Source organism: Carettochelys insculpta, chromosome 14 (assembly GCF_033958435.1).
Source record: "Carettochelys insculpta isolate YL-2023 chromosome 14, ASM3395843v1, whole genome shotgun sequence".
Classification (NCBI taxonomy): Eukaryota; Metazoa; Chordata; order Testudines; family Carettochelyidae; genus Carettochelys; species Carettochelys insculpta.
The window spans coordinates 42,839,804-42,867,676 of NC_134150.1; the positions used below are offsets into that span (position 1 = coordinate 42,839,804).

The 27,873-nt window shown below is 63.9% G+C and overlaps 1 protein-coding gene across 1 annotated transcript in view; it reads left to right on the plus strand.

The window, feature by feature from the left end:
• Window positions 1-26,075, plus strand: part of SPIRE2 (spire type actin nucleation factor 2) — a 47,640-nt gene extending 21,565 nt beyond the window's left edge. The window contains exons 4-17 of the mRNA XM_075008468.1: window positions 207-244; window positions 1,568-1,927; window positions 6,407-6,481; window positions 7,143-7,307; window positions 8,295-8,381; window positions 9,201-9,324; window positions 9,940-10,109; window positions 15,458-15,665; window positions 16,684-16,826; window positions 18,854-18,991; window positions 19,358-19,425; window positions 19,516-19,543; window positions 20,474-20,589; window positions 22,397-26,075. Of these exons, the coding sequence (XP_074864569.1) occupies window positions 1,568-1,927; window positions 6,407-6,481; window positions 7,143-7,307; window positions 8,295-8,381; window positions 9,201-9,324; window positions 9,940-10,109; window positions 15,458-15,665; window positions 16,684-16,826; window positions 18,854-18,991; window positions 19,358-19,425; window positions 19,516-19,543; window positions 20,474-20,589; window positions 22,397-22,619 (1,905 nt within the window). The 5' untranslated portion in view covers window positions 207-244 and the 3' untranslated portion in view covers window positions 22,620-26,075. The remainder of the gene's footprint in view (window positions 1-206; window positions 245-1,567; window positions 1,928-6,406; window positions 6,482-7,142; window positions 7,308-8,294; window positions 8,382-9,200; window positions 9,325-9,939; window positions 10,110-15,457; window positions 15,666-16,683; window positions 16,827-18,853; window positions 18,992-19,357; window positions 19,426-19,515; window positions 19,544-20,473; window positions 20,590-22,396) is intronic.
• Window positions 26,076-27,873: the final 1,798 nt, after the last annotated feature.

Genomic DNA, 27,873 nt, shown 5'->3' on the forward strand with positions numbered 1-27,873 from the left:
TAGCGTGTCACCCCCCATGGGGCCTGGGGCCAGGCTAGAACGCGGTAACCCAGCTGCTGGGAAATGTGTGCAGCCTGCCTCTGCAGGAACGCACCCCAGCGGGTCACAGCGGCCCTGCTGTGCTGGGGAGTGATGTGTGAGTAACTCGCAGGCACAAGCTCGCAGAGCATCTGGAGCATTAACCGTGTCTGGTTCTCCCTTCACAGCGCTCCCGCTGATCCTGTCGCCCTCCGAGGAAGCGCAGGTATGTCTCTAAGTGGTCTGTCGCAGCACCGATCACGCAAAGCAATCCCGTGTCGCGTGTGCGGGCGTGTGCAGCCACATGCACGAGGGGGTCCTTTTACACCCACCCACGGCTCTGGCAGCGGCCCTGGCACGGGCGGGGGGAGGGAGAGCTGGAGATGCTCCTGCTTTCTCTAGACCCACTTCTCCTTTCGCTGTGTCCTGCTGCGACCCCGCCGGCCGTCAGCATGTGGGGGGGGCTGAGGGAGGAAAAGCGACATTGTGCCCTGTGGTTATTGTGCACTGGGACCTCCATTCAGGAAAGCACCATGTGGCCGTCTGGGACTCCCCCATTCTCAGGCAGACCCAGGGCCCAGGGGCTGGGCCTGAACCAGGGAGCTGTCGCTGCCAGGTCACCAGCTGCACACCCTGTTGGGGCAGAGTGTGGGGCGGGGGTGTGGCATGGCCAGGCAGGCCAGAGGGAGACCCCCACTGAGCACTGCCCTTAGCGGGAGCCACTTAGTAACAGGGAGGAGGCTCGCTGGGGGCGCTGCGCGGGGATGGAAAGCCAGGGCCCAGTGGGGGCAGCAGCGGGGTGGGGGCACAGGACGATGGGTGAGCTACCAAGGGAGGTGGTGGGAGCTCCATCTGGGGGCAGTTAAGAGCGGGTTAGACACACACCCGCCAGGGCTGGCCTAGATCAGGGGGAGCGAATGTTTTCCGTTGGGCCTCACTTTCCCTCCCTGCAATTAGCCGCCCCCCATGTAACCGCATCCTGCCCGAGGGACATTTCGGCACTGTTCCGAGGGGAAGGAACCGCTGCTGAGTGCAGAGCCATCCTTCGCGCTGCCGACTTGGAAACAATGCAGCCTTCCAGGAGGGGCGAGCCTGAGACCCAGCAGCCCCTCATGCTGCGCCCCCTCAGGAAATTCCCAACCCCCACTTTGTGGGCCCCCAGCTACACGGTGCTCGGCTCTGCCGGCTGGGCGGGGGCTGCACTCGGTGACCTCTCGAGGTCCTTCCGGTGCTAGTACCCCACGAGTCTGTGATGCCAGGCCCACCCCAGAGCACGGCTACAGACCTGCACGATGCCCCTCCCCTGCCTTGACCCTCCTCTCCTTGGGGCCTTCCTCAGCGCCAACGCGGCGAGCTCTGCCTTGCCCTCGGGGCGGGGCGGAGCAGCGCCGGCCGGTTGCCCAGAGCGCTGGGCTGATGGATCAGGCTGTGCACCAAGCGTCTACACCAGCCAGCGGCCCTTGCGGCGGCTGCCTCCCCTGTGCACCTGGCCACTCCCAGCCCGTCCGCCCCACCTCACCCGCGCGCCACTCTCCCGCTCTCCCTGCAGATGGTGCAGTCGCTGGGATTTGCCATTTACCGGGCGCTGGACTGGGGGCTGGACGAGAGTGAGGAGCGGGAGCTGAGCCCCCAGCTGGAGCAGCTGATAGATCTCATGGCCAATAGTGACTCGGAGGACAGCGGCTGCGGCCTGGCGGACGAGGGCTACGGGGGGCAGGATGAAGAGGAGGAGGCGGCAGAGGGGCTCCCCAGGGCGGTGCGCACCTTTGGGCAGGCCATGCGGATGTGCGCCACGCGCCTGACGGCCCCCCGGGAGGCGCAGGCCCACTACCAGGCGGTGTGCAGGGCTCTCTTCATGGAGACCCTGGAGCTGAAGGCTTTTCTCACCAAGATCCGGGAAGCGAAGGAGGTGAGAGCCTGGGGCCACCCGCCCCTGGGAGCTGCGTCCCGTGGCGGTGGGGCCGGGCTGGGTGCACCCCGCGGTACTGCCAGAGACGCCTGCCCCTGGCCTGGCCCTCTGATGAGGGGGCAGCAGCTGCATGGCAGGGGAAGTCACTCGGGAGCAAATGCTGCTGCTGGCGTGCTCGGGCCCTTGGCCGCAGCCTTAGGCCACCCAGCCAAGCGGGCCCACGTGAGAGGCCTGACGCAGAGTGCCCAGGCCCTGGGCTGGGGTGGGCTGCACTGCGGGGCTGCTCCCTAAGGGAAGCCCCTAGAAATCTGCTCTCTAGCCCTGCGGGGAGCAGGGCCTGGGCACCCCATGGTCCCCTGGTGGCGAGTGGAAGCAGCCATCTGCAGCGCACAGCCCAGCCTCGCCAGTCCCACCGTTCGGTCTCCTCAGGGACTGTGGCCGAGGGCTATGCAGTCACTCGCCCTGGCCACAGGCCCGGCTGTGCTCAGCTGGGCAGGGTTTGCCGGGGGCAGGAATTGGCCTCCCTTAGGGATGTGAATTTGTCTGTCTCCCGGCTTCGCACGCCTGTGGAGTGTCCTCGCCCTGGGTGACTCCTGTCAGCGCAGGAGCAGCCAGGGCAGGGGTGGTCCCTACGGCTTCTCTTCCAGGGCTTTGCCCAGCCTTGTGACTGGGGCCCGCTGGGAGGTGACGGGCCAGGCTGCTACGTCTCACCAAGAGCACTTGCCCCCGGCATTCCCCAAAGTCCCTGTTTGCCTTAGCTCACGCCCAGCTCCTCGCTGATAGCCCCAGGGCCACCTGAGACCATCCCTCGTCCTGGGAGTGAGCTGCTCGGCGCCCAGCTCACAGATTGCCCCTGGCGCCCAGCGAGTCTGGGCAGAGCCAGGGTCACAGTCCTCTGCTTCAGCCATCAGCCCGCACTTCCACTGTCCCCAGCCCTGCTAGCTCAGATGGGAGAAGGGAGGCGTGAAGCCCAGGGAGAACTCAGTGGAGAAGGGGGCCCCTCGCTCTCTGTGGGGCGTCCCTGCCGAGCCCCTGGCCCCGACACCGCGCTGTCCTGCCACTCCCGTGTCCCTTTGGGAGGCCTGTGTCCCAGCGGCCCTGACAGTGTGTGCCCGGGCAGGGTCCCCAGCCTGCAGCCGTCCATTCCGTGCAGGGCCCGGGGGTCCCTGGGCGATACAGGCTGTCCCAGCGAGTCGCTGCCTGTCCTGGGGGCCGGTCACAGGCAGGATGTGCCTGGGCTGCAGTGTTCTGCACCTAGTCCCGCTGCTGGCAGCCGTGCAAGGGACCAGCAGTGCAGTGGGTGGGAGCGGGGCTGGCTTGGGCCTCCCAGCAGGAGACGTAAGTGCACATGGAGCTGTGTGCACCGGGGCCCCCGGCTGCTGCTGCTGCTGCTGCTGCTGCTGCTGCTGTTCGGGCGCCAGGGCCAGAGCTGGGCATGGCCGGGACGAGCGTCACTAGCTGTGTGCGGGGTGGGGAGGGAAGGGAGGGGCGCCCCAGGTGGTGACTGATAATGCCGAGGCGCCCGCCAGGGCAGGGGCTCTGCTGGCCAGGCTCTGTGCATACGCCGGCTCTGCAGAGCGTTGCCTCTCGGGCTGCTGCAGTACTGGGAGCCCCGCCTGGAGCTGAGCGGTGCGTCCCATGCAGGCAGGCAGGCAGGCTTGGGGGTTGGCGTTTCTCTGCTCCTCCCAGAGCCTGCAGTGAGCCCTGGGTGCAGCCAGACAGTGTGGTGGGGTGAGACCCAGAACTTCCGGCCAGGGAGCAGCCAGGACGTGCCAGGGCTGCAGGAGCCCTCCCCAGGGCCGGCGTTGCCTTCGCAGCGCGCCTGCTCCATGGCCTCCCCCATTCCTGCTGGGAGACTCCATTGGCACCTGGGCTCCAGTGGTGCCTCCTCTGGCCAGTCCTGGCCCAGCGTGAAGGGGGTTAAAGATTAAGCTGCCGGCTCAGAGGCACCCCACCCTTCTGGGAAATCACAAGGCAGTGATCAGTTCCAGGCAGGAGCTGTAAATCCCAGGGTGAAGGCCGGTGCTGGGACCTGGGGGGTCAGCGGTGCTACCAAACCGGCTGCTCAAGAAAAGTGCATCTGCCCCACCTGCCAACCCACACAGGGCATGAGCTGAGGGGGCTCCCAAAACGCCGCCCCAGGGGCTGAGCTGCTGCGGGTTACTGGGATGCTGGGGCAGAGGGAGGCTGACCCCCAAGGCTGGACAGGAGGACAGAGACCTGCAGACCACAATGTGCCGTAATCACCCTGGCGAGGGCCCGGGGAAGAGGGTCAGCCGTGCTCCGCCTGCACGGCCTGACGGCTGGATGGGACCCCGGGTGTACTGGGGCTCACAAGCTGTCGGCAGGGCCAGGCTGACTGATTGTGTTGCCGTCCCTGGGCAGCCCCACACACTCACAGGCCCCGCGCAGCAGGCCCGGGCGGAGGGAGAAGGTGGGAGGCTGCCAGCGATGGTCTGATGCAGGCAGAGCAGGCGAGGGCCCAGCTCCTGGCCTCTCTGTTCACTTCCTGGCTTTCCCAGGTCATTCCCCTCGGCTGGCCCAGGCCCTGCCGGCCACGAGACACGCGCCTGCCTGGACCTGAGCCGTGCCACTCACGTCTGCAGCACAGTCCTGGGTGCCGCCTGCACAGGGCAGGGCAGGGCAGGGCAGGCCTGTGCCCAGCCAGAGCGCAGGGTGGCAGCAGCTCCCTGGGGGGCCAGAGGCAGCAGGTTGGCAGCAGCAGGAGAGGGGAGCCAGGGGACCCAGCGGGGATAGGGCCTCCGGGCTCCTCCCACCACCTGCCGGCTCTGTCGTGCAGCCCATTTATGAGCTGCCCCGGGCGGAGCACACGCCAGCTGGCACACGCTGCTGCAGCTCAGCACAGCGCCGCCCCCACGAGGGCAGGAAGTGACCAGCCAGGCCAACACTGCAGGGAGGTGCCAGACCAGGGGCCGGCCCTCCATTCATTGCCAGTGCCTCACAGAGGGGATGTGTGACGTGACGGGGTGTGCGACACAAAGGGCGTGCGTGACACGGGGGTGCAAGATGGGGGTGCGACACGGTGTGTGTGACACAGAGGAGACGTGCCACATGGAGGGGGTGTCTGACACGGGGGGGTGTAACGTGGAATGTGCGACATAGAGGGAACATGCAACGTGGAGGTGTGTGCAACATGGGGACGTGTGACACGGGGTTGTGACGGAGGGGATGTGTGACACAAAGGGGGTGTGTGACACAGGGGATGTGTGACATGGAGGGGATGTGCGACACAAAGGGTGTGTGTGACACGGAGGGAGTGTGCGACACAGAAGGAACGTGTGACACGGAGGGTGCATGTAACACAAAGGGGGTGTGTGACACGGGATGTGTGACACGGAAGGAACATGTGACACGGAACGTGCGTGCAACACAAAGGGTGTGTTTGACACAGGGGATGTGCGACACAAAGGGGGTGTGTGACATGGAGGGAGTGTGCGACACAGAAGGAACGTGTGACACGGAGGGTGCATGTAACACAAAGGGTGTGTGTGACATGGGATGTGCGACACGGAAGGAACGTGTGACATGGAGGGTGCGTGCGACACAAAGGGTGTGTGTGACACGGAGGGGATGTGTGACACAGAAGGAACGTGTGACATGGAGGGTGCGTGCGACATGGAAGGAACGTGTGACATGGAGGGTGGGTGTGACACAAAGGGTGTGTGTGACACGGAGGGGATGTGCGAAACAGAAGGAACGTGTGACATGGAAGGTGCGTGCGACACGGTGTGTGTGACACGGAGGGGATGTGCGAAACAGAAGGAATGTGTGACACGGAGGGGATGTGCGACACGGAAGGAACGTGTGACACGGAGGGTGCGTGCGACACCTCACCTCCACACTGGTGCACAGAACTAACTTCCTGTGGTGGGACTGGGCTGGCGGGGTCAGAAGACAGGAGGGTTCCGGGCTGGGGTGGAGGGTTGGGGTGCAGAAGTGGGAGGGCTCCAGCTGGGAGTGTGGGTTTTGGGGTGGAGCTTTGGGGTGCAGGAGGGGGCCACGGGGCTGGGGAGGGGCTCAGTGATGGAGGTTGGGGTGCACAGAGGGCTCTGGGCTGGGGGTGCGCTTTGGGGGGGGCCAGGGGCTGCACTTTGGGGTGCAGGAGGGGGCTGCAGGGCTGGGGGGACTCAAGGTGGGGCAGGGGGTGGCCTTGGCCTCACCTGGGCTGCTCCCTGCTGCGGGTGGGGAGGAGGGACCCTTTCCCCCAGCCGCAGCCGCCCAGTGCTGCAGCGGGGCTGTGGGGCAGTGCCCAGGTGGCTCCAGGAGCTGAGCCCGTGGAGCTGAGGTGGAATAGCTGCGCACCCCCCTTACCCGCTGACAGTGTAACAGCGCCCACGGGGAGGGACAGGCTGCCTGGGCCCTCTGCTCTGCCCTCAGGCCCGGGGGTCACTCGTCTCCCAGGCACTGTCGGGCTGCGGGGACCCCGAGGCGGACGGTGACAGGTCCCTGCCTCTGCAGATGCTAAGGAAGCTGAAGGAGGAGGAGGAGGAGCAGTCGGTGGATGAGCTCGATAACCTGCGGAACACGGACTGGGTAAGCGGCACCGGGTGATCAGCTGCTCTTGCTAAGCAGGGGACCGGGGCAGGGACAGGGCTGGGCTTGGGTTGAAGCCCTGGGGAGCCAGGCTGGGACTTCGTACCAAGCAGGGGTGCTGCAGGCCTGGTGGGAAATCACCACGAAGATGGGGACCCCCAAGCCCTACTGGGGACTCCTCAAGGACTGGACGCAGACCCCTGAGAGGGCCGGGCAGTCAGCATCACCGGAGCGCAGGGAGCACACAGGGCGTGGGGGCACTGGACCTGGGCACATGGCCTCACTTCTCCACAGCCTCTCACACCAGGTCCGGGGGGCAGCTGGGCGGGAGGACGCTGCGCCATATGGACGCTGCCCTTTCGCCTCAGCCAGGACAGCCAGGCTAGCCACGGCCTCGGCTGTGACGTGGAGCAGGACATGGGCAGTCATGTCCAGTGGTTGGAGCAACATCGCCCCGAGCCAGAGTCAGGCCAGCGAAGGGCTCGGGAAGCAGGCGTGGGGCTGTTCCCCACACCGAGTCCCAGCAATGCAGAGAGCAGACACGGGGCCCCGCTGGGCTCTGCTCCCAGGGCTCACGTGTGCCGTGGTTAGCAGGGCTCCTTGCCTGTGGGGCGGCAGGCTCACACCTGGCTGTGGGGCGGTGCCCGCTGTGTCGTTCCAGGCCCGGCTGTGGGTGCAGCTGATGCGGGAGCTGCGCCATGGCGTGAAGCTGAAGAAGGTCCAGGAGAAGCAGTACGACCCCCTGCCCACCGAGTACCAGCTGACCCCCTTTGAGATGCTGATGCAGGACATCCGGGCGCGCAACTACAAGCTTCGCAAAGTCATGGTGCGTGAGCCCGGCTGGGCTGAGCCACAGCCAGCGCTGAGTGCCGTGGGGTGCCGGGGCTCACGCCCCCTACGTGCTGGAGCCCACGCTCATTGCAGGGCCCACGGCACTGCTGGGCATCTGCCTCTCCTACCTGTCCCTCCCTGCAGAGCAGCTCACCCCAGCGCTGCCACAGTAGAGAGGGCCCGGGGTCTGGGAGGGACCTTAAGGGGGCAGCTTGTCCTGTGCCCAGCACTGAGGCAGGCCTCCGTAGGATCTAGCTCGTCCTCCACGGGTGTCTGTCTCGCCTGCCCTTAAACAGCCCCAACTAGGGAGAAGCCACAGCCGCCCTGGGCAGTTCACTCCAGAGCCTACCCACCCTGACAGCTCGGAAGCTTCTCCTAAGTGTCCAGCCTAACCTGCCCTTAATCTAAGTCCACTTCTCTCTGTCCTGGCCTCGTATGCTCTCCCTCCTCGTAGCAGCCGTCAGGTACCTGGAAGCTGTCACCCTCTTCCCCTCAGGGCTCTCTGCTCCAGATAAACACGCCCAAACCCTTCCCTCTTCCCTCACAGGTCACGTTTTCTAGAGCCTGTTTTAATCGTTTTCCTTGATCTGGGATCGCATGACCACAGCTCTCCAGAAAGGTGGCCCAGACCTGGCCACATGACTCCAGCTGAAAACTAATCAGCCGAGAGCAGAGCCCAAGAATTACTTCTGCCTTGCTTACAGCACCCCTGCTAACCCAGTGGTTCTCACGCGTTGCTGCTGGTGACCCCTTTCACGTGGCAGAGTTTGGGGTGAGAGGCTGACAGCTCACGATCCCCCCATGCAGTAACTGTGTGGCTCCCTGCAGGGTCCCGACCCCCACGTGAGGCCCCTGTGCTAATATGTCCCCGTTTGCTTTGTCTGCAGCAGCGTTACTCAGCTTTCACCCGGGGTCCCTCGGAGCCCCAGATCCCCTCGCGCAGCACTGCTGCCACTTCCTGTTCCGTCCCTCTCCCCACCAGGTGGACGGGGACATCCCCCCCAGGGTGAAGAAAGATGCCCACGAACTGATCCTGGATTTTATACGGTCACGGCCGCCACTGAAACAGGTAAAATCTGCGTGAACTCCGGGGCGCCCGGGCCACAGGGTTCCTGGCTGCCTGCGCTCAGGGGCCTGGAGGGTCCCAGGGGCTGAGTCAGTGGAGGAGCCTCCCTTCTGCAGGTGTCGCACTGTCGGGGTTTCCCAGCATTGCTCCGGGATCCCCCCGTCCTGTGCATGCCCTGGCACTGGGGCTGCTCTCCTCCATGCTTCGGCCCAGGAGCCCCCAGCCAAGGGCACGTCCCCCTGGGGAGGTGGAGTGATGTGAGGCCCTGGCGGCTGTGGCTGGAGCTGCAGAGACCCGGCTGGCCCGAACCCGCAGCGCTCTGCCTTCAGCAGAACGCTCGCAGCCTGCCCTGACAGTAACGCAGCGTTCCCAGGAAGCTGGGCGCTTGGGCGGCTGCCCGGGAGAGATTCCAGCGCTGGCCAGCGGATCAGCAGAGTGCCGGCAGCCAGGAAGTGTTCCTGCTCCAAGGGAACGTAAGTGATGTAGGGCCCTCGCAGCTGGCACCAGGGGCGCAGCATTGGCTCCAGGACTGAGAATCCAGCCCCCTCTGCGTGCCCTGCCGGGGCCTCTGCCCCTGGGAGGCCGAGCACACGCCAAGGGGCAGTGGGGAGCACAGTCTAACATGAACAGGCAGCCTGGGGAGGCTGCAGGTCCCAGGCCATGCTGTCCTTGTGGAGATGGGGAGAGGCAGGCGTGGTGTAGGGGCAGCCCTGGCGTAAGTGGGGGCGGCCTAGGCTCCCAGCTGCCCAGGGCAGCGTCTCCCCAGGCAGGCATGGATGGCAGCGGGTATGCCCTACCCCTCTGCTCCCGCCCCTGCTGCAGGCGTCCGAGCGGAGGCTGCGCCCCATGCCCCAGAAGCAGAGAACGCTCCACGAGAAGATTCTGGAGGAAATCAAACAAGAGAGGAAGCTTCGCCCCGTCGAGATGCGGCCCCTGGGCCAGAAAGGTACCACCCCAGCAGGCACCGGAGCTGCCCGGCTCCATCTCGCACCCTGGTCTCGCCTCCGCCGGGCGCTTGGGGGCCCTGGAAGGCTGGCCGCTCTGGGCAAGTCCTGAACAGGGAGGGGGGTGCTGAGGCCCGGAGCACCAGGCACACCTGGAATGTGACCGCTCCAGATGTTCTGTGCAAAGCCAGTGCCAGGATAACAGTGCCCCCTGCTGGCTGCCCGTGGGGTTTGAACCCAGGACGGTGCCAGCCCCCCAGTCTGCGTTCCAGGGAGCCGCGAGTGACAGCTGTAGTCCCAGGCTGACCCTTCCCCACCACCTGCCATCGGGCTGGCCTTCTAGGCCCCCTTCGCCTCACGAGTCCAGGGCTTGTGCGGGGTGCAAGCAGCTCTCGGGACTGACCCCTTCCCCACAGCAGGGCTGGGGAGTTCTCTGCGCCATGCTCTGTCCAGGCAGAGAGACTCACTTCCCTTCCCTGTGGCACAGGGCCATTTGAAACCGCAGCCTGCTCTGCGGTGGCCCTAGGCCACAGAACAGCACCCCTCCAGGAGGATGCCAGCCTCCTTCCCACCCTGCCCTGAGCACCTGTGCATCTCTCCCCTCTCCTGCCTCACAGGTTTTGGCTCCCTGCCTTGCATCCCGGATGCCTGCTCCAGCAACGTGAAGTCAACCTCCTGCATTAACCTCTCTGTCCCTGAGTCCAGCACCCCCACCCAGCGCCCACGGCCCAGGGTTCTGCTCAAGGCTCCGACGCTGGCCGAGATGGAGGAGATGAACATCTCTGAAGTAAGGGCTGGTTTGTCTGCAGGTGCTGGTGGGAGGGAGCTCAGACTTCTGGGATTGGAGCCATTGTCCGGGGCAGCGAGCAGCTGGCTGGCAGGGAGACAAGCCCCTGGCATCCGCCCAGCAGCACAGCGGGCTGCATCCATATCCAAAAGCCACGTGCGCTGGGTCGCAGAGCTCGCTTGTCCCAGCGTGAGGTCAGTGGCGTGGCCCTGCCCCAGGTTCGTCTTCCTGGCTGGAGCAGCAGGGGGCTCACCCTGAGGCCAGGAGAACCCCCACCCCACACACACTAACAAAGGCCCACTGGGGTTGTGCGTGTGGCCCACCAGACGGTTCATTTGCTGCTGCCCAAGCGCAGGGTTGTCAGATTCTGCCAGTTCCCATCCCCGGAGGTGCTTTCCTTCCGGCGCTACTAGGTGACATGCCCCTTAAGCCAGGGCACGGGTGCATGCTGCTCGCCCACCACACTGTGAGAGCCTCCCACCCATCACAGCGCCACTATGGCCCAGTCGCACACCACGCACACGCTGTGGCAGGGCACCAGCGCAGAGTAGCACTGCCCCATCCCGGGAGACCGTCTGGGTTACCACACGCCTGCGGCCCATGGAGGTGAAGGAGGACCACTCGTGCAGCCCACTCGCTAGCCTGGGCCGCCCGTCACTGTACTAGAGCCTCAGGCCAGGAGAAGGTCTGAGGTGTGGGACCGAAGACCCTCACCACAGGGCCCTGGGCAGCTCCCAGAGTTGAAGTTCACAGACGCTCTCTGGGTAAGCTGGCTTCCCAGGGCCTAAGAAAACAGCCACGGCCCACTGCTACCCGCATGCCTTAGGCTTGACTTCCTCTTCCTGTTTCTATAGCCCACAGCTGCGGTGGGGGAGGGCCCCCTTCGTTACCCCAACCCCCCTGTCTGGCCCAGCTGTAGGCTCCTGCGTTGTACCCCAGAAGGGTCGTACTTCCCTTCCCAGGGGCAAAGCCTTTTTCCTCCAGGTCACTGGTTCAAATCCAGCTGAGGACACTAGGACTTACAAGGTGCTGCCTTCTGCTGGCTGGGAACAGCCAAGGCTTTGGTCTCTGGCCATCCCACAGAACACCCAGGAGAGCTGCCCTCATGAGTAGCGTCAGCACAGGGGACCTCCCGGTTGGCTGGAGGTGGGTGTGAGCTGACACTGCACCTATGGGGCTGGAACTCCAGGGCTAAATTCTGTAGTCAAATAAATGAAGCAACAGCCCCAGGCTCCCAGCTGGGTGGGAATTAGGCGCCCAGCCTCTTGGGAGCTTTTCTAGCATTGCCTCCTTGTGTGGACTGACTGGCTGGTTGGGGGTTTGTGGTGGCCACTACAGGTGACAGAAGGTTCAAAACACCAGGTAGGCAGACCACAGAGAGAGGCGTCGGGCACAACAAGCCAGTTCTGCCCCAGGGGCTCAGCAGGGTGCCGTGTTACAGCTGACCCGTCACCTCAGCAGCGGGGGGGGCATGCAGGAAAGACTCCGGAGGCGAGATCTGCACTGGGGTGTAAAGCCCATTTCCAACGTGCAGGTCAGGCTACACCGCTAGTGTCGTTCGAATCAACATATCCGAATCGACTTTCTTACCTAGTGGAGACCAGGGCCCTTCAGGCGCGCGCCCATCTCCCTGACTCCGTACAATAGCACCGAGTACCAGGGTCGACAGCCGAGCCCAGAGAGACCAATTTTGCCACATCTTAACACGCGGCCAAATTGCACCCCGGACGATCGACCACGCTGCGGCTGATCAGCCGGTGAGTGTAGATTCACCCTGAGAGACTGGCGCAAGAGGAGCTGCCAGGCAGTGCGTCTGCAAAGTCCTAGCTGCATCACGGAGAGCTGTCTAGACCTTTAATAATCTCTCTTGCTCTTCTCTGGACCACCTCCAGTTTCTCCACATCTTTCCGGACCTGCGGTGCCCAGAGCTAGACACAGTCCTCCAGCTGAGGCCTAATGAGTGCAGAGTAGAGCAGAAGAATGACTTCCTATGTCTTAGCAAGGAGGGGTCCTGTGGTACCGTATAGACTAAGAGACGTGTATGAGCATAAGCTCTCTGGGCTCATGCTCATACACTTCTGTTAGTCTATACAGTGCCACAGGACCCCTTGTTGCTTTTGCAGATCCAGCCTGACACGGCCACCCCTCTGATACTTGTTCCCGTGTCTTGCTCACAACACTCCCTTTTATCCGTCCCACAATGAGGTTTGATTTTGTTCGCAAGAGTGTCACAAACTTGTGGTCCGCTGCGACCCCTTAGCCCCCTTCTGCAGTACTCCTTCCTAGCCCCCATTTCCCATTTTGTCGTGTGCAGAGGGTTGTTCCTTTGTAAGCAGAGCACTTCGCTTTTGTCCTTATTGAATTTCAGCCTGTTTTACCTCAGGCCCTTTCTCCAGTTTGTCCAGACCATTTTGAATGACAATCCTTTCTTCTACAGCGCCTGCGACCCCTCCCAGCTTGGTATCATCCGTACACTTTATAAGTATACTCTCGACGCCACTATCGAAATCATTGATGAAGATATTGAACAGAACCAGCCCCACAACTGGTGCCTGCGGAACCCCACTCGTTATGCCCTTCCAGCATGACTGTGAACCACCGATAACTACTCTCTGGAAACAGTTATGCACCCACCTGATGGTAGCCCCATCTAGGTTGTATTTCCCTGGTTTATTTGTTAGAAGATCACATGAGACAATATCAAATGCTTTACTGAAGTCTAGGTATGCCACTCATACCACTTCCCCCTTATCCACAAGGCTGGTTATCTTATCAAAGAAAGTGATTAAGCCATGGTTTGACAAGATTTGTTCTTTACAAATCCATGCTGCTATTTATCACCTTATTACCTTCTAGATTTTCTGCCAATGAATTCCTTAATTATTTGCTCCATTATCTTTTCTGGTACAGAAGTTACGCTGACAGGTCTGTAGTTTCCTGGGTTGTCTTTATTTCTCTTGTTATAGGTGAGCATCATATTGGCCCTTTTGCAGTCTTCCATGACCTTGCAAAGATGATAGCTAATGACTCAGATCGCTCCTCAATCAGCTCTTTGCATATTCTAGGGTGCATTTCATCAGGTCCTGGTGACTTGTAGGCATGTAACTTTTCGAAGTAATGTCTAACTTGTTCCTTCCCTATTTCAACTTCTGACTCTACCTCCCTTTCTCCGGCATTCACTACGTTAGGCATCCAGGCACCACCAGCCTTCCTGATGACAAGTGAAACAAAGAAGTCATTGAGCACTACTGCCATTTATACCTTTCCTGTTATTGTTTTCCCCTCTTCATTGAGCAATGGTCCTACCTGGTCATTGGTCTTCCGCTTGCTCCTAATATACCCGTAGCATGTTTTCTTGTTACTTGTTATGTCTCTAGTTTGTTTGAGCTCGTTTTGTGCCTTTGCCTAATTTTCCCCCCTCCACACTTGTGTTGTTATGTTATTATCTTGAGGCGATGGAAGGAAGATCTTGGTCTGCTCTGATACTTTGACAGCCTGTGTTTAGTCTCCCCTTCTGGCAATAGCCACTGACGGCTGCCGTGTGTTAGTCCAGCCTTTCTGCAGTCTCCGTCTTTTGCCGTTAGACAGGTGTCAGGCACGTCTCTGAATTGCCGTGACATTTTTGCAGGCAGGTAATCCATATAAGGGCTGGTGACAGACTTTGCTGGGCCCTAGGTGGTGAGGGGGGCCTTGGCTCTAGGGCCCCTGTGATGGGGTTCCGGGGTCCCCCAAGCTCTGCACCCTGTCCGCAGGCAGGAGAGTCTCTCACTCAGCAGGAGAACAGCAGGTTTATTAGCCGACAGGACACAGCATCGTACAGAGGAGTCAGTACAGCAGGCCGAGACAGCCAGTCCAATCCATGTTGGGGAGAGGAGGCCCCGAGGGGCCCCCAGAGCCGGGGCCTTGCCCCCTCCTTTGTCTCTCTCTCCCTCAGCCCAGACTCACTGCTTCCAACTCCCAGTTCCAATTCAAACCCCTCAGTCTCCACCTCCTCCTTTGTCTGCAGTACAAAGGTGTTACCTGGTCGTCAGGGTTACCCTCAGCAGGAGCCCCACACCCTCTGTGAGCCATACACACACACAGGTATTCCCCACTCCATCACAGCCCCCTCTAGAAGGGGCAGAGTCTTGGACAGAAGGGGCCGGTCTAGGGGCAGCCAGCTCTCAGCGCTTCCCAGGCCATGCCGTACAGTGCTCCGGCAGTAATTTAAAGGACGTGGTGGCCCGCAGCCCTCTTAAATCACTGGGTCCTGGGACAGCTGCCCACTTTGCACACAGCCCAGTTGGTGGCCCCGACCCATAAGTATGATAGAAAAATGTTGGCGCAAGGGCAGAGAGATCCCTGAGGGAGCCCGTTTCTCTGCATCCGGCACATGCTCAGCTTATTGCCTGGTATCACTTAGACTCTGCACTCTGAAGCAGCACTTCCAGAACCAAACCACCCACCGAGGCAAGGTCTCGGCCGGCTGGCCGGCTTGCTAGAGAGCGTCACCTGTTCCCTTAAGTGGGGCACCGCCATTCCGCTCTCCTCCTCTCGTTGGCAGCCGTCCCCTGGAGGGGTGGTGTGACAGGCCCCGCCAGGGGGTGCTGCAGGGTAACGGAAGGCAGACAGCCTGGCCGCTGGATAAGCAGTTTTCCATTCCTGGAACAACCCGGCACAACGGCTACTCCGGGCGAACGTCCTCACCTCATTCCAATTAACCCGCAGGGGCAGCCGAGGCCGTGAGGCTGATGTGGACACTCGGATCCAAAGAAGGCCCCACTCACCCCGTTTAACAGCCCCCCAGTCAGTCCGGGCAGAGCAGGCACTGCTGCAGGGCTGGGCAGTACGGACGCCAGCTAGCCCCAGGGCAGGGAGCCCCGAGGAAAGGGGGAGAAGGCCTTGAGGGAGAGGGGCCATGGGGAAGTGTAGCAGTTCCGGCAGTGATGGGAAAACTGCTCCCAGGGTCCCGGGAGAGGAGACAGGCCCCTGCTGGGCCAGGAGGCTGAGTGGCTCCTGCGATGGCTGAGGGGACAGCCCGGCTGTGGGAGCTCCCCCACTGACCCCCGACTGGCCTGAGGGAGGTGGCCCAGTGGGCTTGGGTCCCTGGAACCTCTGCTCAAGGCATGGCCAGTTCCAGCCTCCCTGCCGCAGCCGCAGCCGCCGCCACCAGCCCAGCCCTGGCCCCCCTGGCCCCTGTGCGGACCAGCTCTCTGGGCACGGGAGGGTGTGCAGAGAGCAGCAGCCAGGCTGGCTCCAGGGCCTGGCACTCCGGCAAGCTGCCCATTGGTGGTGGCAGGATGGGCCCATGACCGCCGCCCGGCCCCAGGCCAGGGCCCGTGTGCTCGCTGCTCTGTGCACCGTTGCAGGAGGAGGAGTCTCCAAGCGCCGAGATGGGGAGCCAGCCGGGCTCAGCGCTCCCCCTGAAGCGGGACCGCTCCTTCTCTGAGCAGGACCTGGCCCAGCTCCAGAGCAAGCAGCGCATCGGCCAGCCCAGCTCCGGGCACTTGGGACCCCACGAGTCGGAGCCAAGACCCCGCTCAGGGAGCATGAGCCCTGCACGGACCAGCATGGAAGGTAAGGGCAAGTTCCCCGCCCAGCTGATACAGCCCCTCCCCGCACAAGCACTGGGGATTGCACCTGCAAGGGGGCTCCTTCCCCCGGTTACGGGAAGGTGCCCCCCTCGGGTCTCCAGTCGCGCCTCCCCCGGTTACGGGAAGGTGCCCCCCTCGGGTCTCCAGTCGCCCCCCCCCGGTTACGGGAAGGTGCCCCCCTCGGGTCTCCAGTTGCGCCTCCCCCGGTTACGGGAAGGTGCCCCCCTCGGGTCTCCAGTCGCCCCCCCCCGGTTACGGGAAGGTGCCCCCCTCGGGTCCCCAGTCGCCCCTCCCCCGGTTACGGGAAGGTCCCCCCCTTGGGTCCCCAGTTGCCCCTCCCCTGGTTACGGGAAGGTGCCTCCCAGAGATTCGGCAGCAGGTGCCAGGCTCTAGAGAGTCGCAGTTTAGCGACCAAGGAAGGGGCCAGTCCTCGTTTGTAGTAGTTGCCGGGGGCTCCTCTGCATCTCAGCTGCACAGTACAGAGCATTTCGGGGGGGGCTGCAACCCCCTTACCCAGTCCACACCCCCACTGCCCCCTCGAGCTGGGGCTGGGACAGGGCTGTGGCTCCCAGGGTAGGACACAGACAAGGCTGGGCCACAGCAGGGGGTGGGGGCAGAGCCCTGGCACAGGGCCAGGAGCAGAGCCCCACATAAATCCAGGGGTGCTGCAGTAGCCCTGCCCCCCTAGCTCCTGGCCCCACCCCTGGCTTGGCAGCAGTGCCCAGCACTGGGACCCAGCCCCGCCAGCGTTCCCCCGCCTCCCTTCCCTCCCAGCTCAGCACCTGGAGAGGATACCTGTGGCCACACAACTTTGGTGCTGGCCTTGCAGACCCAGTGCTGGAGCCCTTCCCCACCCTGGTCCCTGTCAGGCCCTGCACAGCTGCCCCCTGCCCCCCGTGCTCTGGCCCTGGGGCCGGAGGGTCCCAGCGCTCCCTCTAGGCTGGTGCTGGAGGAGCAACGCTCAGCAGGACTGACTGGCTGCCTGCACTCTTCTCGGCCAGGCTCCTTCCCGGCCAGTTACCAGCAGACCCGCCCCGGTGCCATGCCACTGACGGAGGGCTGCAGCTCCCTGGGCGCCGTGCAGGAAAGGTTGGAGGGCGGCTCCAGGCCCGCCCCAGATGCCGGCTCCAAGCAGCTGTGGCTGGTAGGTGTCCAGGCTGCGCACTCTGAGCTGGCTGGTGCTAGAGCCCTGCGCCATGGGGGCCCAGTCCCCCAGGGGTGAGCGACACGCCCGTTCACAGCCAGAAACCTGCCAGCGCCGGAGATAGTGTTTAGTCCCCCGGGCAGGGGGTGCCAGGCCGCGGGCTCTGGGTCACACACCACTCGCTCAGCTTTGGAGGTCGGCTGGGTAGGGTGGGGGTCGGCCGCTGGTGCTCTGTGGTGTGACCATCGGCCTGCTAAACCCAGGGCTGTGAGCTCAGCCCTTGAGCAGGCCAAGGGCTCTGGGACAAAGGGACTAAAACCAAAAATCTGCCGGGATGGTGCTGCGTCCTGCCCTCGATGACCTCCCGGGGCCCCTGCCAGCTCGGGGAGATGTGTGTCTCCGTTGAAGAATAAGAAAAGAGGCGGGCCTGGCTGCTGGGCCGGGCCGATCTGCTGCTGGTCCCTGGAGGGGCTTGGCCAGGCTGCCCTGAGCTCTGCAGCATCCCGCAGGGGAAGCCAGGGCGGGAGCAGCCAGGAGCTGTGCTCGCCACTGAGGGGCAGCAGCAGAGTGGGGTGGGGGGCAAGCCAGGGCTGGCCAGAGGGGCTGCGGTTGGGAGGGGCGCTGGGAGGGAGGGAGGGAGGGAGGGGCTGCGGTTGGGAGGGGCGCAGGGAGGGAGGGGCTGCGGTTGGGAGGGGGCGCTGGGAGGGAGGGAGGGAGGGGCTGCGGTTGGGAGGGGCGCTGGGAGGGAGGGGCTGCGGTTGGGAGGGGGCGCTGGGAGGGAGGGAGGGAGGGGCTGCGGTTGAGAGGGGCGCTGGGAGGGAGGGAGGGAGGGAGGGAGGGGCTGCGGTTGGGAGGGGGCGCTGGGAGGGAGGGAGGGAGGGGCTGCGGTTGGGAGGGGCGCTGGGAGGGAGGGAGGGAGGGGCTGCGGTTGGGAGGGCGCTGGGAGGGAGGGAGGGGCTGCGGTTGAGAGGGGCGCTGGGAGGGAGGGAGGGGCTGCGGTTGGGAGGGGGCGCTGGGAGGGAGGGAGGGAGGGGCTGCGGTTGGGAGGGCGCTGGGAGGGAGGGAGGGGCTGCGGTTGAGAGGGGCGCTGGGAGGGAGGGAGGGAGGGGCTGCGGTTGGGAGGGGGCGCTGGGAGGGAGGGAGGGAGGGGCTGCGGTTGAGAGGGGCGCTGGGAGGGAGGGAGGGGCTGCGGTTGAGAGGGGCGCTGGGAGGGAGGGAGGGAGGGGCTGCGGTTGGGAGGGGGCGCTGGGAGGGAGGGAGGGAGGGGCTGCGGTTGGGAGGGGCGCTGGGAGGGAGGGAGGGAGGGGCTGCAGTTGGGAGGGAGGGAGGGAGGGAGGGAGGGAGGGGCTGTGGTTGGGAGGGGGCGCTGGGAGGGAGGGAGGGAGGGGCTGCGGTTGGGAGGGGGCGCTGGGAGGGAGGGAGGGAGGGGCTGCGGTTGGGAGGGGCGCTGGGAGGGAGGGAGGGAGGGGCTGCGGTTGGGAGGGGCGCTGGGAGGGAGAGAGGGGCTGCGGTTGAGAGGGGCGCTGGGAGGGAGGGAGGGAGGGAGGGAGGGGCTGCGGTTGGGAGGGGGCGCTGGGAGGGAGGGAGGGAGGGGCTGCGGTTGGGAGGGAGGGAGGGAGGAAGGGGCTGCAGCTGGGAGGGGCACTAACTGGGGAGTGCCGGGGGAGGGCGTGCGGAGAACAGGGCTGATACGCAGCAGCCGGACCCAATCCCCACAGTGGCTTTAGCAGAGAAAATGGTGCAAAGAGGGACGAGTCTGGGTCCCCCGGAAGGCACAGCCCCCCCGCTCGTACGTCCCCGGCCGTGCCCAGCCAAGCATCGCTGTGGGACCCGGGCAGGGGAGAGCCTGGGAACTCATCCCCGCTGCTGTCCCTTGGGTCTTGGCTCCACCCCTGCGTGAGCAGCTGCATCTCCTGCAGAGCCCTTACAGGGGCTTGGGCCAGAGACACCTCCTGAGTTAGTTCCTTCCCCCCGTGGCGGGGGGCAGTGATCAGCCAGGTGCCGGTGCCCACTTCCCGTCTCCGCAGCAGGAGTTCAGGCACCCCGTGGAGAGCCTGGCCCTGACGGTGGAGGAGATGGTCAACGTGCGCCGAGTGCTGGTGACGGCCGAGATGGAGAAGTTCCTCCAGAGTAAGGAGCTCTACACCAGCCTCAAGAGAGGGAAGGTGAGGGCTAGTGCTGGGGCTGGGCCGGCACCGCAGCCTTCCCATGAGCTGTGGGTGGCGTAGGTGTGGGAGGACAGGGCCAGCAGGGAGGTCCCAGGGTGGGGAGGGCAGGTATCCTGGAGGGAGGCCCTGTGGTGTGGGGGCAGGGACCCAGCAAGGAGGCCCTGGGGGAGCAGGGACCCAGCCGGAAGGCCCTGGGGTGGGGGGCAGGGACCCGGGAGGGAGGCCCTGGGGTGGGGGGCAGGGACCCGGGAGGGAGGCCCCGGGGTGGGGGGCAGGGACCTGGGAGGGAGGCCCCGGGGTGGGGGGCAGGGACCCAGCAGGAACAAGCAGTGATCCTTTATCTCGACCGTTCTCCATCCACAGATCTGCTGCTGCTGCAAAACGAAGTTCCCTTTGTTTTCTTGGCCACCAGCCTGTCTCTTCTGCAAGAGGTGAGCAAAGGGTGCTCTGCTCTGGGGGTGCCCCTGGCCCGGGGGAATGAGGGTCTGTACTGACTCCTGGCATTGTTGCTCTGTTTTCAGATCCGTCTGCACCGCCTGCAGCCTGAAGGTAAGAGACCGGACACCTGCTGGGACCTCCTGCCTCTCTGCCCTGCCTGGTCCTCTCTTTGGAAGGCCCTTCCCGCAGACATAGCATGCCTGGCTCAGCGTGCCAGAGGGCCGATGATGGGCCAGGCGCTGGAAGCCCACAGTCTGCTGTGTGTGCCGTGCTGAGCTGAGCTGAGCTGAGCCGAACCGAGCTAGCTGGGGGCTGCAGCAGAGGTCAGGCCTGTAGCATTTGGGGGCCCCCAGTTAACCGTTTCTGGCCACCATGGTCAGCCCCCAGGAAGGACACTGGCCATCGCACAGTGGAGAGGGTCCGGGAGGTGATTCTTTGTGGCATACCACATATTTAATAGGGGCGCTGGCCCTAGGGAAGCTGCCACCCTCACAGCCAGGGCCTGGGTTCCATCAGATGCTGGGGCGGGGGCTCTCAGCCCCCCATGCACAGTCTGTGGCGAGGCCCCAGCATTTAGCTGATCAGAGGGGAGGCCAGGCACCGCCGGGCTGCTGCTCCCAGCTTTGCTGCAGGACGTGGCCTGCTCCCACGTGCCATGACAGGACCCCCCTCTGTGGGGGGAGCTGGGACCTGCTGCCCCCACTGGCAGGAAAGCCTTGGCTCGCCATGATGCTGAGGCTGTGAGCTCAGTGCCGGGGGCTGCTAAGCATGTCACAGTCCCTCCTTAGGCACGAGCTAGTCCACGCCTGGCCTGGTCCCTGGGGTAGGCACCGTCCTGCGCAGGTGTAACCCTGTCTCAGCTGGCAGCTCCTCCGTGCGGGAATGCAGGCCTTGGCCTCAGGCTGGCTCCCGTCTGTGCCCCCGTCCCTGTGTCACTTTGCCGTGTCACCCTGCGTCATGCTGGTACAGCTCTGCTGGCCAAGGGGCGTCACGGCAGAGAAAGGCCCCCGCCCGACACTCCCCTCTGTGCCTGGGCTGCAGATTAAGATGCCTTCGAAGAAGCTTGCTCACATTCCTGTCTACGCCCTGGGCTTCGAGAGCCTCCCTGGGTCTCTGACTGCCAAAGCTCCAGTGCTGAGGAGGAGAGACGCCTTCCAGTAAGTGCCCCCCAGTGCCTCCTCCCGCCCACCCGGCTCTGCAGCGTGGCCTTGTCCCACGCACGGCCTTCCCCACACAGCCTGCACACAGCCCCGGCAGCTAGAGCTGCTGGACAGGGGGCCCATAGTGGGAGAACCCGAGGCAGGGCAACCTAGGGGCCCGAGGCTGCTGTGGGTGTGAACGGTGTGGGGTCCGGCCCCAGGAAGCTAAGTGTCTGCACCAGCAGCACCCAGCGCCGAAGCGGTGGTGCAGCCCTGTGGGCAGGCCAGGGAACCTGTAGGGAAAGCCTGTGGCTGGGCTGGTGGACAGGGCAATCCAGAGAGAGCCGGGCACCTCCCGCTGATACCCCGTGGCAAGGATGGGTTGTATCTTCCTGGCTCTTCTCCAGCCACTTGTCCCGGCCGTCCTGTGCAGGGCCAGCTGTTTGCAGAGCTCCAAGCGCCTCCAGCGGGCACGAGACGAACTAGAGTGGGGAGCACCCATCATCACAGAGCAGAAACCTCCACCTCCCCGTTCCTGCCAGCACAGCGCCACCCAGCACCAGTGTCCTGTCGGCCGTGCCTGACCTCACTCTGGCCCTCCTTAGCCAGGCTTCCTCCCTCACTTCGGATTTGTTCCCCTCCTCCTTCCCGCCAGCCCCTCGCCTTCCTTGGCAGCCCCCCACCCCAAATCCCTGACCCCCCAGGCTCTCACCGCTGGCCGCGCTGCTGCCCTGCACTCACCAGCTGATGCGCTGGGGGGCTTCCCAATAGCTGAGCCCAGATCTCGCCCCTCCCGGCACTCACTGAGTCTCCACCCAGCCCTTCCACGGTCCCCAGCCCAGAGCTGTCCCAGCCCCTCCCTCAAGGTGCAGACAGGGTCTGGTCTCTCCTTTCTCACACCCACCTGCTTCCCACCCCCCAGGCTCACAGATCCTGCCGGCTCCAGCCACTGCCTTGGGGCTCTCCTCCCGCTCCAGGCCAGCTGCAGCTTCTCCAGTCCACCAAACCTGCTCCTGCTGACGCCCCCAGCCCCCGACTCCCCCAGCCCCCGACTCCCCCAGCTCCCGACTCCCCCAGACGCCGACTCCCCCAGACGCTGACCTCCCCAGCCATTGATCCCCCAGACACTGACTCCCTCAGCCCCCGACTCCCCCAGACGCTGACCTCCCCAGCCATTGGCCCCCCAGACACTGACTCCCTCAGCCCCCGACTCCCCCAGCTCCCAACTCCCCCAGCCGCTGACCCCCCAGCCATTGACCCCCCAGACACCGACTCCCCCAGCCCCCAACTCCTCCAGCCACCCACTCCCCCACCCCCCGACTCCCCCAGACACCGACTCCCCCAGCCATTGACCCCCCCAGCCCCCGACTCCCCCAGCCACTGACCCCCCAGCCGCCAACTCCCCCAGACGCTGACTCCCCCAGCCGCTGACCCCCGCAGCCTCCGACCCCTGGCCCAATCCAGGGGCTGTCCCACTCACATCTCCTTCACCCCTAGGAGGCTCTGCAGTCCTGTGGGCTGGGCTGGGCTCCCTTAGTGCTGGTTCTCCTGGTTCTCCTCCGACCTCTCTGGCCATTCCACCGGGGTCCTGCTGTGATGATCCACCTCCAGCTTCCCTTGCATGTGCCCGCAGGGTCCCGTCCCCCGCCCCGCCCCACCCCTTCTCTCTCGGCGTCTGAGCTCGGGCAAGCTTCTAAATTACTGTGGCTCCAGCGGGGTATCGTCCCCAGTACTGGCGCGTGCAGAACCCTCGGCTGAGGGGCTCAGAGTGGGTGGGATGGGGATTTCCAAGCACCCGCCTGCTTCTCAAGGCCGTGCTTTGCAGCTCCCTGCAGGGGCTGCACTGGCAGCGGGTGGAGGAGGAGTTTCCCCACATCTATGCCCACGGCTCCATGCTGAAGGACATCTGCGGTGACTGCGCCAGCTTTGTCACTGATGTCATCAGCTCCAGCCGGAAGAGTATGGACATCCTGAACACCTCGCCGCGCAAGGGCAGGAAGACGCAGTCCCTCTACATCCAGCCCACCCACGCTGCCAAACCCCAGTGAAGGACTCCGCCGGCACGCTGCCGGGCCATGCCACCCTGGGGCACGGGGGGGGCCTGGCAGCCTCGCAGGCAACTCAGCAGTGTTCGCACCTGTGCAGACCTTGGCTTGCCAATGAGCACACCTCCCAGAAGCCGGGGCTCTCCGGGCGCCCCCTCCCACTCCACCGACGCTCGGGCACAAGCTGGCTTCCGTATGGCCCTGCTGCCCAACACTTGCCAGCCAAGGCCTGCTGCCACCCCCCCGCCTGACTGCGCGTGCCCCTCCGAGCCTCCGCGGCGGTGCCCTGGAGACGGGGACGGGTACATACCGACTGTAGCGAGCAGGGAGCTGGCCCGCCGGCCCGTGGCAGTCCCCAGGCTGTGGCTAGCGTCTGAGGCCCCCGCGGGCGAGGTGTCTCTGGGGAGGGCAGGAGGACCCCAGTGCCTTCACTACCCCTGGCTCAGGATGTGCCTGGGCAGGACCCAGGCTCTTAGAGTAGCCCTGGGGCATTTCATTCCTTCCCCGGGGGGAGCTGGTTTGCGGAGCTGGCTGAGGCTGTGGAGGGAGGAGCTGCTCTGTTTGCATTGTGCTGATTCTCCGGACAGGAGCAGGCTCCTTGCAGGTGGTGGAGGCTCCTGGGCCAGGCTGTGCTGCTGGTTAGCGCAAGGCAAGGGGCTGGTTCTGCCCTGTGGCCAGATGCCTCCACTGGGTTCAGGCACATGGCTGCACTCCCCTCCCCAGCCCCTCCAGCCCTGCAGCGCAGCCTTGGGGTCAAGGGCTGGGAGGCCCCCAGGACTCCATCCCCACCAGGAACCGGCCGGAGCTGGGCTGGCTAGAAGCCCAGGCTGGGCTTTGGGCCCTGTGCTTGAATCCGAGGCCTGGTGCTTGTGACAGCCTGAGCTGGGCAGCCGATGGGATGCAGAGCCCTGTGAGGCCATGCCCGAGGCCCTGCCCAAGGCATAGGCTGGCGTCCCCTGCTGCCCAGGAGAGAGCCCCATGCCTGCACACCACTGAGAGTGGGGACTTCCATGCTCCTCTCTGGCTGAGCTGAGCAGGTGGGGATCTCTCCGTCGGCCTGTCCTCACTGCTACCTCCCCTTCCTGTTCCGGCCCTGGCTGCCTGATGCTGTCAGCCCCGACTCTTACGCCCCGGGGGCCTCCCTGCCAGTGCCGCCTGCTGCGCACAGACGCCAGCTGGGTTGTGTCCCCAGCACTGGGCTGTGGACATCTGTCTGTGGGAGGCGAGGCTGCGTGTGTGGCACCGGGGTCGGTCCCTGGGAAGGGCTGGCCTGTGTGTGCTGCTCTCCAGGGATGGGTGGCTGCACTGGGCCTGTGCAGCAGCAGGGGAGAGAGTGGCCGCAGGCAGCCGGGGCAAGGCCAGCAGCAGGTCCTGCAGGGCCATGGCATGGCTAGAGTGAAGCTGGCCATGCCCTTGCCTACAAACCACCTCCCCGCCCCTTCCATTGCCCCCCTCCCTTGCAGCGCGCTGCAGTTAATATGCAGTGGGGCTTTGCACACAGCAGCTGCCCGGCCCCGGGGGCCAGGCCAGTGCTATCCCCCAGCGCTGGGTCGGGGGAGCACAGACGAGGGTGCCCTGCCCTGGCTGCCCCTGGCATGGGCTAGGCAGCACAGCCTGCGTGGCAAGGCCGGTGTGCCCTGTGCTCCTGATGGCGGCAGCTGCCGTTCCGCGGCGTGCGTGTGCTAAGCCTCAGCCTCCTCCCGCCCCCCCCATCGTCTCCGTGGGGGGGCTCAGGTGGTACCCATGTGATACTGACATTCCCTGGCTCTCACCGCTGCCCTTTACCATCCAGCAGAGCCTGGCCAGCTGCTGCTCTCTAGGGAAGGAGCTGGAGAGAAAAGGCCCTGCTTGCGTGGAATGGGGAGCATGCCCAACCCTCTGCCATGCCCAGCCCCGGGCTCCTGGCATCTCCTGGCACTTCCAGTGCTCATGTGGGTCACCCGGTCTGGTCCCTGGACCTGCCTCGTCACAGAACGACAGGGAAGCCCTGGAGCGAGGCAAGGCCAGGGTCCCAGGTCTGTACTCTCCCCTGTCTTAGTGCATCCAGAGGGGGCTCAACATCGCCCCAGCCTAGAACTGAGTGTCTGGAGCCCTGTGGGGTCCAACTGACCCCTCAGCACCATCTCCTGCTGCTTCACCAGGGCAGCCTGCACGGCTCGCCAGCCACGGCTGCTGTTCAGATGTGCCCCAGAGCATCCTTGGCGCGAGGTAGCCTGGCCTCTGGCGGCTGAGTGAGGCTGTGCGCTCCTTGGCCCAGGGCCTAGCGAGACATGGGGAATTCAGCCACGCACAGTTGTCCTCGTGTGTCGGGCTTCCCGCGTGGGCAGGTGCTCAGCGTACAGCCTGCACCATCTCCCCCCAGACTGCACCTGCCCAGGGGCCGTAGCCCAGGGAAAGCACCCCAGTTGGGTGGGCAAGGGGACCGTCCCACAATGTGCCACTAGCCTTTGGTGTACCATCTTGGGACCCAGGGAAATACAACCTGTGTCCGGGGAGCCAACGGGGGCCGGCTCAGTGCCCCTGGACAGGGCGGGGCCTCAGGCAGAAGGGGTGTGGCCATGGCAGCCAGCCCTCAGCCCCTGAGGCAGCTGCCCCCTTTGCCCGCCCTGTCGGCAGCCATATGCTCAAACAAGCCTGGGACAGGGCCTGAGTTCAGTAGCTCTGGCCCTGGGGCCGTGCCACAGAAGGCCTACTTCACACACCTGGTACACGGACAGCCAGGGGACGTGCCTGCGGAGGGCCTGTTAGACGCTCAGGACTGGCCTGGCCAGCGCTGGGGAGTGTCAGCTGGTTGCGCCGGCCGGCCCTGTGGAGGGAACACAGCTCACGCTGGTCCAGGAGCGCTTTTCCCGTTCCCCAAACCAAATAGCTGTGCTGGCAGACAGCACCTTCCTGCAGGTCTGACTGTGTCCACCCTGGCGCTTTGACCAGCCTCGAGGTGCAAAGCCGGAGCGCGACTTTCACACTGCTACCCAACACTTCTCAGTGCCGCCCAGCCTCAGCCTGGCCGCAGCTGGCACATGAGGGATCTCTGCACAGCACGAAGTGACTGAGCTTTGGACCTGGCAGCTCCTTTCCACACTGAAGGTGCCATCCTGGTGAATGCCAGTGACACGCCGCAGCCCTGGGCACTGGTGGGCGAGATCAGCCTGCTTCGGTGCCGCCCTGCTTGCTTCTCCCTGTTTCACTTGGCCACATTTTGCTGATGCGTGAGAACAACAATGCCTTATCCTCCTGCCAGCTGTCTGCAATAACGCACCTTCCTGCCCGTGTCACAGCTGACAGGCGCCTGAGAGTGACCCTGCCTTCACGTCCTGTCCATGGCTGACTCACCGGCCGTGTTTTGTACACAGCCCATCCCGTGCCGCTGAAATGTACATTGTAAATACTGGGCACCCGACCTGGCAGGGTTGCTTTTGTACATACGGTTGCTCCCGTATTAATAAATCCCTATTTTGAGCTGCAGCGTTGGTTTCATAACACTTTGTCAGCACCTACGGATTCCTGGACTGGGAAGTTAGCTGAGTAGCTCTGCATGGATGGAGGCCAACCCAGCGAGCACTTCACTGCACAGAGCTCAGAGAGCTCCTGACATTGGTGTGGGAGGAATTGTGGGGGAAGAACATAAGAATGGCCACACTGGGTCAGAACAAAGGTCCCTCCAGCCCAGTGTCCTGTCTGCCGACAGTGGCCAGAGCCAGGTGCCCCAGAGGGAGTGAACCGAACAGGTAACAGTCAAGCCATCTCTCTTCTGCCGTCCATCTCCGTCTTCTGGCAACCAGAGGCGGGGGACACCATTCCTTACTCCTCCTGCGTAATAGCCATTAATGGACCTAACCTTCGTTAATATATCTAGCTCTTTTCTAATCCTCTTATAGTCCTAGCCGTCACAGCCTTCTCTGGCAAGGAGTTCCACGGGTTGGCTGTGCGATGTGTGAAGGAGAATTTCCTTTAAACCTGCTGCCCATTAATTCATCTGGTGTCCCCTAGTTCTGATATTACGGGAACAAGTAAATAATTTTCCTTGTTCACTTTCTCCACACCGCTCATAATTTTATGTACCTCTGTCACATCCCCCAGAGTCTCCTCTTTCCTAAGCTGAAAACTGCTAGTCTCTTTAATCTCTCTTCTGAGGGGACCTGGACCTGGCAGTTGCTGGCCAGGGCAGCGCGCTTGCTGGGCCAGCCTGCCCTGGGCTTGTGCGGAGAAGAGGAAGGCAAGTGCTTTTCAGCACCTTGTCCCGCATGGCCTGTTCATGAGCCGTGTGTTGTGTGCCAGCCTGAAGCTGCAGTTGGGATTGGGGCCCCACTGGGCTGGCGCAACTAAGAACAGTCTCAGTCCAAATTCAGCCATATGAGAGCTGCACTTCTTTACGCTAGGGCCGAATCTGGTCCCTTGCACAGGGACCGCCTGCTGTGGTTACAGAAGCTGCTGTCCCTGTGGGCCCCGGAACCCTGCAAGGAGCTTTTCCAGCCCTGCGGAACTGCTTTGCTCCTGCTGTGGATGGCTTTCTCCTGGTGCAACAGGGGGCTCAGGCGCAGAGCGAGCTCTCCAGACCAGGGCTGGCTGACACTGATTTGTGAATTTCAGTGCTAGAGAAAGGCAGCCCAGCAGAGGGACCCCTCTGTCCTCGGAGCACAGGCAGCAGGCGCAGTATGTGCGTGAGCCTCCATTGGTAGTCCCTCTCACTCCTGGCATGTCTCATTGACGCATATATAAACACGACAGAGCTGGAGCAGTCACCCAGTGCCACTGTGTGCCCCCCAGGCAGCCTGAGCCCCCACCCATCCATGTAAACCAGCCCTGTGCAGTTAATTTGCATAACCCTCAATTCCCTCTGCTCCCAAGCGTCACTGCAATCTGCACAGGCTGAGGAAGCCTGCTGGTGCGTAACACGTATGTCTGTGTGGTGTGGGGGGAACAAAGCCCTGTCTGAGCAGCATGTGTCCCTTATGATGTCACTTGTGCCTGCGCTGCCAGAGCCTCTCTTTCTGGACGTGGGGGAAGAGCTGGCGGAGAGAACCCAGGAAGGAGCATGGGAGGACCTAGAGGCACAGATGATGTGCACTCCCAGTGAGCATCACAAGCTGCCCACTCCCTGCGTGCTGCCAGCGGAGCACAGCAGTCCTGTGTCTGAGCTCTGGAAAACTGCAGATGGCTGCTGACGTGGTGATGCCAGGAGCAAGAGCATCCTTGTTGGGAGCAGAACCCTAGGCCCTGTGATGCCTGCTCTGTGCGCAGCGGAGAGGGAATAAAA